This window comes from Mus pahari, chromosome 1 (assembly GCF_900095145.1).
Source record: "Mus pahari chromosome 1, PAHARI_EIJ_v1.1, whole genome shotgun sequence".
NCBI classification, from domain to species: domain Eukaryota; kingdom Metazoa; phylum Chordata; class Mammalia; order Rodentia; family Muridae; genus Mus; species Mus pahari.
Genome location: NC_034590.1, coordinates 115,069,354 through 115,080,889, shown reverse-complemented (window position 1 = coordinate 115,080,889; position 11,536 = coordinate 115,069,354). Strand labels below are relative to the sequence as shown.

Genomic DNA, 11,536 nt, shown 5'->3' with positions numbered 1-11,536 from the left:
CCCCCTGACTCCTCTTCCGGTCAGAGACTGGATACAGCCACCCCGGGAGACTGCTCTTCCTGAACCACTGGCCTGCTTCCACACTGAAATCTCTGCCTTGACCCTTGGAACCCTGGTCTGGGTCCCCTCCCCCTACTAGCTGGTCCCTGGTCTTCATGTTTTCCTATTAGAAGACAAGTTTGGGGAGTCCTCTTCTGCGACCCTAGGGTTGAACTTAGGTCAACAGGAGCCATCTTGCTGGCCAGCCTTGACCGGCCTTTTGCTCCGTTTATCAGCTCTGTTTTATGCAGCTCTGGGAGCGATGTGCACAAGAGGGAACCAAGGGCTCTATCAACTCTTTTTAAACATGGTCTCGAAGGTAGCCCAGGCTGGCTTCAAACTCATGGCAAGCCTCCTGCCTCAATCTCCCAAGGCTGGAATTACAGACTTGAGCACCATGTCACTTCCCTGGCTACTCACTCCTTTGTTTGGGCTCTTATTTTTGTCTCTTCCTAGCATAAACCACAGGAGGGCGGAGGCACCCTCCTGACCTCCTCGGCTTCTGTCTTTCCTTTCTACCTTGCAAGTCATTAGCTTACTTTCTGAGGACATGAAGTGACTGCACCTGCACCTGCCTGCCCAAGGTGTGAGGTTCTAGAAAGCACTGCTTGGAGAGGTGGCTCAGCAGTTAGAAGCACTGACTGCTCTTTCAGAGACCTGGGTTTGGTTCCCTGCAGCCACATGGTGGCTCACACTCACCTGTAACTTCAGTCCCAGGGGACCCCCACACCCTATTCTGGTTTCCTGGGACTCCTTCCCGCATGTGGTGCACATACGTGCATGCAAACACTCATACACATACAACAAAAAATAAATCTAAAAGTAAAAGCCCCCAGTTCCCCCTGCAGTATCCGCTTTTGCGCCTGTTTCCGTGCTTCCCAACTGGGGCGGTGTGTCTCTGGGCCAGGTGGCAGCAGTTATGGTGAAAGAGGCCAAACCTGGCTCCGGAGACCTCTGGCTTCCAGCCCTGGGACCTCCTGGCTGTGTGGGTCATGCTTCCACGTGCCTCAGTTTCCTCACCTGTCAGTGCAGGGACTTGGCAGGTGACCCACCTGCTTGCCTGGCCTCTCCTGTCGCTGGCCCGGAGGGACCCGCCTGCCCGGCTCCCGGGCGCCCGCAGGAGGGCGCGGCTTGGCGGGGGGCGCGGGCGGCGCGGGGGGCGGAGACCGGCTCGGCTTCCGCTCCCTCCTCCCGCGTCGTCTTGGGCCGCGGCGCCCGAGGCGGGAGCAAGAGGCGCCGGGAGCCGCGAGGATCCACCGCCGCCGCGCGCGCCATGGAGCCCGAGTGAGCGCGCGGCGCTCCCGGCCGCCGGACGACATGGAAACGGCGCCGACCCGGGCCCCTCCGCCGCCGCCGCCGCCGCCGCTGCTGCTGCTGCTGCTGGTGCTGTGCTGCAGCCTGGTCCCCGCCGCGGGTAAGGTGGGCGCGGGGGACAATGGCCGGGGCCGCAAGCAGCCACTTTGCAAGTTGCGGGCGAGTTGGAGCGCGCGCCGGGGGACCACGCGCCGGGGGACCTCGCGCGGGCCCTTTGTCTCTCCCGCCGGGGCCCCTCCCCGGGGACCGAGCCCGCCAGGTGCGGCGCGGGCGGGCCCTCACCTGCCCAAGGCTCGGGACGCCGGGCGCGCTCAGGAGTGCGCCCACGGGCATCGCGATGGCCCGGGACAGGCCTGGCCTATCGCGAACTACTGGGAAAACTTTTCGCGAGCCTGCTTGCGGCGGCCGGCCTACCGAGCCCTGGGAAGTGCCAGAAGTTGTTAGCTAGGAAGTTCGGAGAGCCCTGTGGGGGGCGGCCTGGCCCAGGGCTGCTGTCTCTTTGACCTGCGTGGGCTGTCAGCCTTCCAAACCTACTGACACCTGCCAGGTGTCCCCGTGACCCCAGTGACCCATCTGACCGCTCGGGCCCCCAAGCGGTGGCCAGGCGCCCAGCCCCGCTGACCAGTACCCAGCCCCGAGATCGGTTGCGTGGGTGCCTTGGTGTGGGGAGGTATGGTTCTGCCTCATTTGGACCCAGTCTGCCTCAGTTGGAAGTAGCCGGCTCGGGAACTTTCTAATTTTTTTTTTTTTTTTTTTTGGTGTGTCCTGAGGGGTGGAGCTGAGGTCAGGAGGACTCTCGAGAAACGAAGCAGTTGGAAACGCTACACATGTTCTTTTAATTCGGAGATTGCCATGTGGTTTTTAAAGCAAGGCTCTTGCCACCTAAATCATTGTTTTCGGGTGTGCTGTGTTTTGTTTTTCTGGAGTGTGGCTGTCCAAGGGTCCGGCAGATACTCTTGAACTCCTGGGTGGTGTTGATGGCAGTTTGGGGCGGGGTAGGGGACAACCTCAGGTCCCTTTGTCTGGGCCTTATTAAGGCGAACAGCTGTCCCCCTGTGTATTTCCAGGGTAGACACTTGAGGGAGGTGGCTGGGCCTGCCTCTGTGCTCAGATTCCCTGGGCTGCGGTCTCTTCCACCTAAGTTTGGGGGGAGGGGTCGAGAGGAGCTGGCTTCCTCCAGTCTTGGAGCTCTCAAGCTCAGCCCGAGGGCTCTTGGGGAGTCTCCCCCTAAACCTGTCTCCCTCGGGATCATGTTTACATTTTCCGGCCATGTCTGGTGTTAGCAAAACAAGGCGAAGACAAAACTGTGACAGGCCGTGGGAAGTCCAGGCCAGCTCTGCTCTTTCCGGAAATGCCTGGGTCGTGGCTGCAGAAGGGGTATGGGGGAGCTATTTGTTTTAAAGGTGGGGTTTGTGAGCCGACTTTCCTGTCCTAGGTAGGATTGACGTTACTCTGGGTTCCCCCCCCACCCCCCGCCTGTCGTCTGGTATCCCAAATTGAACATCTTTATAGTTTGGTGGTGTATGCGGCAAAAATAGAGTCGATTATTTTAACATTAGGAAGCCAGGCCCCAGGAGTACCAGCTGATGGGATAGTCCAGGCCTAAAATGGAAGCAAAGAGAGGAATCATCCTGAAGCTCTTATTTGAGTGTTTTTGGCTGTGCGACCCCCAAATGTCTGTCTGAGATTCTTGCTTTGGGAGTCTGGAGAGAAGGGAGTGAGTGGGCAGCTAATTATTTTTCCTGATTGCTTCCTGTTGCAAATTGAAGCTGTGAGCCCACAGAAAAGCCTTTGTTCTAGTGGTCCCTGAATTCCCCACTCTGGAAGCCCTAGGCTTTCCTTCTCCCCCCGCCTGAAGCACTCACTCGCCCCTGGACCAGCCTAGCCTGTCTGGCCCCCTGGAGGAGGTTCCTGCAGTTGTGGGCTGTCTACCCCTGGGAGGGCCCAGCCAGCACATGTTGGGTTATATTGGGTTAAATGCTGAGTGGAGTCCCCTCCAAGTCAGGGCTCTGTTCCGTGATCCCTCTGTGCAAGAAATTACCCAGGCAACCTGTTTGTCCTAAGCTGCTCTGGGGAAAGCCACCTCCTGGACCCAGCATAGTTGGAATCCTTTTTATTTTGACTATACAGTGTCATTACTCAGGCATCTGGCAGAATTCGCACAGGGGTGTGGGGGTGGGGTACAGCCAGGTGAGGACTCTGTCACCTGCTTTGCAAGTGGGTACCCCAGAGTTGTTCAGATTAACCAAGGCATTGTGTTTTGTTTTTGAGACATAGTTTCTCTGTGTAGCTCTAGTTGTCCTGGAACTCCTTTTGTAGACCAGACTGGCCTCCAACCTGCCTGTGCTTCCTGAGTGATGGATTAAAGGCATGCGCCACCACCACCCAGCTCTCTAGGGTTTTTATGTCCAGTTGCTGTTTGCCTTTGGGAGGCTTACATAGCCTTTCTGTGCTGAGCCCTCTCTCCTATCAGGCGGTGGGAAGCATTTGGTGCGTGTAGCCCGGGTCTGGGGTAGTGGTGGCCAAGCTTTGAGGACAGTTGTGTGTCATGGCCTTTGATCTGTCTGGCCTGGGAATTCTGGAGGCTGTTGTTACATGGTTTGGATTTTTTTCTTCTTTCTGTATGTTCCTATGTGTGCATGCCTGAGCATGTAAAGGTCAGAGGTCAACCTTCAGTGGTTTTCCTCAGGAGCGTGTGGAGATGAAAGGTCAACCTGGAGAACTGTTTCTCAGGAGCCAACTACCTTGTTCTTTGAGACAAGGTCTCTCACTGGAACTGGGGCTCTCACTGATTGATCGACCACTGTGACTGGATCCTTACATGAGTGTGTGTATCACACTTGATAGCACACACTTTACCAGCTGAGCCGTCTTCTCAGGCCGTGGCCTGGGCTTTTCTTCTGTGTTGTGACCTTGGATATCCAGTGACTGATGAGTTTGCCTCCGCAGCCACAGATGAGGATGGGGAAGTAACGCCACATGGACAGGGCCCTGGGGCCCACAGCTGACTGCCAGCCTTGCCACTTAATGTGGGGAGGTAGACAGATGATGCCACCTTGCTTCTCCCCTAGGAACATGGCCATGAAAATCCTTCCTGCCACTAATTTAGTGACTTCTTGATGGAGAACACCCATGGCTGCCATTACGTACCTGTTTTTCTGGTGACTGGTGCCAGGTTAGGCTTTCTAGGGACAGTGTGGCATACAGACAGTCTCTGTGCCTGGTGTCATGGGGAGGGGCCTGTTGGGGACAGGAGCTGGTCAATGCTATGGGAGAAATGAGTCCTGGGCACATAAACCAGAGAGGTTCCAGTCTACTGTGAGAGATCAGCTTGTGCTGTGTGACCTAGAGGCTAGGAAGCCTCTGGGGAGATTGAACACAGGACTGGAGGACACACAACCTGGTGTCAGTCAGGGAGTCTGAGGTGAACAGTGTGGAGCCGAGGTTATTATTAGTATTATTACCATTATTACTACTACTACTATTGGTTACTTTTTTAAAATTTGAGAACAGAGTTGACACTGTGGTCGGCTTGAAACTAGATGTGTAGACTAGGGTGACCTTGAACTCACAAAGATCCTCCTGCCTCTGCCTCTGCCTTCTGAGCCTCTGGGATTAAAGATGTGTGCCACCATACTTGGCTCTGGAACTGATTTTTTTTTTTAAAAGACTTGTTTGTATTTTAAGTTATGTGTGTATGTGTGTGTGTGTGTGTATGTGTGTCTGTGTGCACGTGTGTGAGTGCAGTTCACCACTGGGGTTCAGAAGAGGGCATCGGATCCCCTGGAACTAGAAGTACAGGCTATTGTGAGCTGCCCAGGTGCATGCTGGGACCACCCTCAGGCCCTCCAGAGTAGTATCTATGGGACAGCAGCTGTGTTCACTGTCATCTAGGACTCATGAGGTGGAGGCCAAAGGAGCCCCAGCTCCAGGCCAGCCCTCCCCCATCAACCAAGAAATAAAAATTAAAAATTGGGATTAAAGGTCTTGGAGAGATGGCTTAGTGGTTAAGAACACTTAATATGGTCTTACAGAGGACCAGTGTTCAATTCTCAGCATCCACGTGGCAGCTTACAACCATTTGTAGCTTCAGTTCGGGGGGGGGGGGAGTCCACCACCCCATCTAGCCTCTGAGGGCACATAAATAGGTAAGCTGCGCATACACATGAGATAAAAAACAAATCTTAGAAATGTTGGGATTGGAGCTTACACCTAGGAGTCACACCTCTCTAAAGCATGCCGGGCCCAGGCACTGGACTCAGGTGGATTGCAGTCATTATATTATAAAACATATTCATTGTTCCAAAGCAAACCTCATCTCCTTAGTACAGTTTTTGTTTTGTGTCTGGGATCTGCCTGTCCTGGGCACTTTTGTGGTGTGGGAGGAGTGATGGTATCTTTCTGGGTTGCCTAGGCTGGCCTTGAACTCCTGGGCTCAAGTGATTCCCCTGCCTCAGCCTCCTGGGTTGTACCTGGCTGGAGTTCACGTGTGTTCTGTCTGGCTTCTTTGTAGCATGTGGCAGGCCATCACCCTTTTTATGGCTGAGTGATATTCTACTATGCAGATAGACCGAAGTTTATCTGTTTATTCACTGGTTCAGTTGGTCCTGGTTGCCTGTGGCTTTCAGCAAATGAGCTGGGGTAGGGTGGGGTGCTGTGGCAGGAGGTTCAGAAGTGTGACAGGCAATGGGGACAAGCTGGACAGACTGGGCTGGCCTCCAGCCAGTCTGTGTTTCCCTTCACATCCATCTGCATGGAGCCTGGGTCCTGAGAGTGTGGAATGAGTCTCCTGTTTGGCCTCCCAGTCTCAGAGGGAGCCGGACTCTGTGGTCAGGAGGCACCAAGTTGGATCACTTCTTAGCCTCGAGAAACAGGAGTCTGTGGGGCAGGCGTGGTGGGAGCTGAGGGCTGCCCCCAGCTTCTGGGCTTCGTGACTCTGCTCACATTTGCTTGGAAAGCCTCGAACGGGCTCTGAGCCAGCCGCCTGGGGCAGAGCCGTCCAAGTGTGACGGGTGGAGGCAGCTGTGGAGCCCACAGGGAGGTAGCCCCAGGCCTAGCTGGCGGGTCTACCCTGATTTCCTTCCAGCCTCTGGAAAGTGGCTTGCTGGCTCCTAGCCTCAGTTTCCACATCTACAAAGCTGAGCTGATCAGGCAGCCTTGCCGGGACCTGTGGGGTCTGTGAAGCTTGGGAGGACATAGTGTCCCTTCTCTTCCCGCCATAGTGAGGGGGATACTTGGAGGCCGCCTTGGGTACCCGGGCTCCCTTCAAAGGGAGGCTGAGTGCAGGCTGCAGAGCTGAACTCCTTGTCCTGTGTGGGGCCGAGATGCTGCGGATTAGTTCTTTCGGGGTGGGCAAGCCAAAGCGAAAGGCCCCACCTGGCTGAGAGGGGACTTGGGTCATGGTGTAAGTGTCCCGCTGTTTCTAAGCAATATAGGATATGTGTGGTGGATATGGTGCTTTTGCTAACGTAGTAGGTGTCCGTTGGTCCCAAGGGATCATTATGTAGCTCTAGCCTTGGGCTTCCGGTGTGTCCTTGGCTGCTGCCTGTGGGGATGGTTGGCAGCTCACTGACTTCCAGTGAGTACTGCTTGATCAGAAGGGCCATGGTCCACTGTGGTAACCTTGATTTCCAGTGGAGCCTACAGTGCCCCAAGGGGCCCTCAGCATCTCCTGTTTTCTGCTCCTCGAGCCTGGGGTCTCTTGGCCATGGACCCTTTGGAAGGTTTTCATGGTGATATGTGCCCTTTCAGGGGTAGAAGGCTGCCCTTTCTGGGTGTTTTCCTAGTTGTCTTGTGCTTGAGGGGACAAGTGCTGGGGGCATCTGCTTTCAGCTTGCCCAGGTGCAGTTTACCTTGTGGCTAAACTGAGGCATGGTTTTTGTCAAGGAAGGGGATTCAGCCTCTCTGGGAGGCTTGGGGTTCCCAGGCTCCTCCAGAATTGGGCAGTGTCTCCTCTCCTAGAAAGGGGCCCATGAGGCATTGCATGACTTGGGTGTCGGTGCGGGTGTCTAGGGCGGCTAAGGGACCCGCACCCCCTCACCTCACGGCTTTCTGCCTTCATGTGGGACCCTGGCATCCTCTTGTGCCTCTGTTTTCATAAAGGTAAACGTCAGCTGGCCCATTCTCTGAGGTCCTTCCAAGCCTAGCCAAGTCTTTACCTGCTCCTCCTGCCTGGCTCTGTTGCTTCCAATCTGTCCCCATCCCCTTGTGAGTGTAAATGGCACCACGCTGGCCTCAAAAGTGTTCTCTCAGGTTCTATGCAGCCCTTCCAGTATCCCTTTCAGGTCCGTCCTGCTGTCTCACCAGCCTATGGGGCCAGCCCCAATCTCTGCATTCTTGACCCTGGGACCCACCGTCTCTAGTAGAGCCTGTCTGTGTGGTTGGTTGCAGTTGTCAACGTGACACAATCTAAAACTGCCTGAGAAGACAGAGTGTCTAGATCAGGTTGGTCTGTGAACATGTGTGGGCGATTGTCATGACTTCTGTAATTGAGGTGGGAAGACATTGTCGGTGGGATCATTCCCTGGGTTTGGGCCCTGGGCCATGTAAGAGTGGGGGGAGTTCCTCTCTCCTCTTGACTATCGATGTGAGCAGCTGCTACAGGTTCCTGCCTTAGTTTCCCTGTAGTGACAGGCTCTAACCTGGAGTTGTTAACCAAATAAAACCTTTACTCCCTTTGAGTTGCATGTGTCAGAGTCCCCCTCCCATACCGCCAATCAAGGGAAGAGTTCTGTCCTTCATTACAGAACAGGGTTTGCTTATATGCGCTTTGGCCTCCAACAGTTACCCACCTGAGGGCGGGGATGGGAGAGGGAGTACAGGGCCAGCTAGAAGCCTGTACCTGAGCCTTCTGCCCTTCCGGGGGCTCCCTTAGCATGTGGCTGGCTGAGCCACACTGGACTGTGCTACGCAGGTTTGGCTGTCACCGATGTCTGTGTCTTAGGCCTTGGTTGCAGTCAAAAGATATCGTTTTAAAGATGGTTCAGCTAAGACTGAGAGGCAGTGGTGTTCTACTGCCTGGCGTGGGCCCTGCCACCCACTGCCCTTGGACTATAACAGGTCCTACCACCTCCTCTTGGTAACAGCCTAGTGACAGTAGAACCTGCCGGTGAGCCCGAGTGGGCACCAGGGTGTGCGCCAAGCTGGTGACTGAGTGTTTGCAGGTTGGCCTTTTCTTTGACCACTACTTACACAGCTGGAAGCAGGGGTGGTCTATTAGGAGAACCACAGGAACTAGTGGCAGGCTGACCCATTGTGGCTAAGGTGATTGCTTCATCTGTGGACCTCTGGACATGTAGAGTGTACCTGAGGTTGATCATCATGTGCCTTGAGCTGGCCTTATGATTCTTTTGCATCTGCCTGGTAGAGCCCTGTCTACAGGCCTTTCCCATAGGTGTCCACACAGTGGGCACTGCTAGGGGTTTCAGGCTGGCTGATCCTAGGGTGTGTGTGTGTGTGTGTGTGTGTGTGTGTGTGTGTGGTGTGTTTTGAATCCAAGGCATGTCCTTAGCACACATTCTACTGTTGAATGTACCCTAACTCCTATGTTTTAATTTAGAAAAACATTTTTTATAAGGGAGATTTATTTACTGTATTGTATGTATGAGTGTTTGCCTTTATGATTGGCTTGTGTTACATGTGCACTGTCCACAGAGAGTGTAGAATCCTAGAAATGGGAGTTATGCGGGGTTCAGAGCTAAACTGGTCTGCTGCAAGAGTAGCTCTTAATAGATAAACCATTACTCTACTCTCCAGCCCTTTGGAACAGCCTCTCCCTGGCCCCTTAATTGCAATAAACTGTGTACAGCACAAAAACTTACCAGTTTTTACTGCTCCTTTTAACTTAAAAAGTTATTTATTTATACATATGTATATAGTTGTTTTGCCTGGATATTTGTCTGTGTACCATATGTGTGCTCTTTGTCCACAGAGGCCAGAACAGGGCATCAAAGCCCCTAGAAACTGGAGTTAGAGTTACAGTTGTGAGCTGCCATGTGGATGTTGGGAATCAAACCCAGGTCCCCTAGGAGAGCAGCCAGTGCTCTAACCACTGAGCCATCTCTCCAGTCCTAGTTTTTATTACACGTTGTTTATTGTAGAGGAGTGGTTTGTATGCTGTAGCACACACCTGGAGGTGAGAGAACAACCTGTGGGAGTCAGTGTTCTCTCCTTCCATATGGGTCCCTAGGGATCCAACTCAGGGCTCACCCCTACCCCCTAACCATCACTCTGACCCTTGACTGTATTTAAGTGTGCAGAGATATGTGACATTAATATAAATTTTCATCACCGAAACAGAAATATTTTACCTATAAGGTGATCTCTTCCCGTCTCCACTCACCCCTGCCCCTGATAAAAATCTTCCTGCTCTATGTTCCTATAACCCCCTTCCCCATTTTTAAAGAAAGGGTTTCTCAATGTAGCCCAGGCTATCCTGGAGCTCACTCTGCGGACCAGGCTGGCCTGGAACTCAGGGATGCCTGCCTCTGCCTCCTGGGTGCTAGGATTAAAGGTGTGCGCCACCACTGCCTCGCTGATATTTGTCTTTATAACCTCTTTTATTCCTCCCCATGGGCATAGCTTTTTGGCCTGCGTTTTAGCTGTATTTTTTTTTTTTTTTAGCTAGCATGTGTTCATCTCTGTAATGTAAATCTGGCCGCTCTCTCGTCATCTGTAGACTGTTCGCCTGCTGACCTGTCGGAGCCATTTTCTGTTCCTTTGCTTTGACTGCTTCTCATCTTTAAAAGCCAAGTGGTGTTGTGTGTGGCAAGCTTGTACTCGGTGTGGGTATTAATTGTTTGGTGTATTTGTTCCCCGTTTCCTTCAGGTCTGTGGCTAGTCTTTATTTTATTTTTTTTAAGATTTATTTATTTTATGTATGTGAGTACACTGTAGCTATATAGATGGTTGTGAGCTTTCATGTGGTTGTTGGGATCTGGATTTTTAGGATCTCTGCTCACTCCAGTCAACTCTGCTCGCTCAGTCCCTGCTCGCTCCAGCCCAAAGATTTATTTATTATACATAGGTACACTGTAGCTGTCTTCAGACACACCAGAAGAGGGTGTTAGATCTCATGACGGGTGGTTGTGAGTCACCATGTGGTTGTTGGGGTTTGAACTCAGGACCTTTGGAAGAGCAGTCATTGCTCTTACTCGCTGAGCCATCTCGCCAGCCCCTGTGACTAGTCTTTAATATCATAAAGACCTTAAAGCATCTCTGCCAGGGATGATCATTTATGACTGTAATCTCAGCACTCGGGACGTCGAGGCAGGAGGATTGAATTTGCGGCTAGCCTAGGCAACACAGTGAGAGAGACCCTGTCCCAAACAAAATAAAACAACCGAGTGTGGTGACACTTGCCTGTAATTCCAGCACTCAGGAGTCTGAGGCAGGAGGATTTCTGTGAGTTTGAGGCCAACCTGGGCAATATAGTGAAACCGTCTCAGAGAAACAAAAAAATGTTTTGTATAATTGAACCTTTATTTCAGTTTTATTTCTTATGGCTGCATTCTTTCATTCTAACTCCAGATTCTAAACCCTTCCATTTTCTTCCAGGTCAATCCCTGGCTTATTGCTTTGTGTTCTACATTCAGATTATCTTCCTGTTTGTTTTGAGACAGGGTCTCTCCGTGGAGCCCTTTCTGGCCTGGAACTATATGTAGATCAGGCTGGCCTCCAATTCCTAGAGATCCTCCTGCCTCTGCCTTCCAAGTTTTAGGATTAAAGGCATGCGCTATCACACCTGATTTCCCTGCTTTTAAAAAATGATTTATTAAAAATTATAACTTTTGGGTTGGAGAGATAGCTCAATGGTTAAGAGCACTGGCTGCTCTTCAGAGGACCCAGGTTCAGTTTCCAGCACCACCATGACAGCTCACAGCTGTCTAACGCCAGTTCCAGGGATCCAACACCTTTACATGGACACATGCGGGCACAACACCAATGCATATAAAACAAAACAAATAAATTATTAAAAATTTAAACTTTTATGTTTTATGTGCATAGTATTTTATTTTGCCTGCTTGTCTGTTTGTACAGCATCCACATGCAGTGCCCATGGAGACCAGAATATCAGATCCCCTGGGACTGCAGCTACAGAAGGTTATGAGCCTCTGTGTGGATGCTGGGAATTGAACCCTGGTCCTCTGGAAGGACAACCAGTGTTCTTAACTTTTTTTTTTTT

General features: G+C 52.3%; 1 protein-coding gene across 1 annotated transcript in view; it reads left to right on the top strand.

Moving 5' to 3' along the window:
- Positions 1–1,240: 1,240 nt before the first annotated feature.
- Lrp5 (LDL receptor related protein 5) overlaps positions 1,241–11,536 on the top strand; it is a 105,347-nt gene continuing 95,051 nt past the window's right edge. Inside the window, exon 1 of the mRNA XM_021222372.1 lies at positions 1,241–1,453. Coding sequence (XP_021078031.1) covers positions 1,357–1,453 — 97 coding nt within the window. The 5' untranslated portion in view covers positions 1,241–1,356. The remainder of the gene's footprint in view (positions 1,454–11,536) is intronic.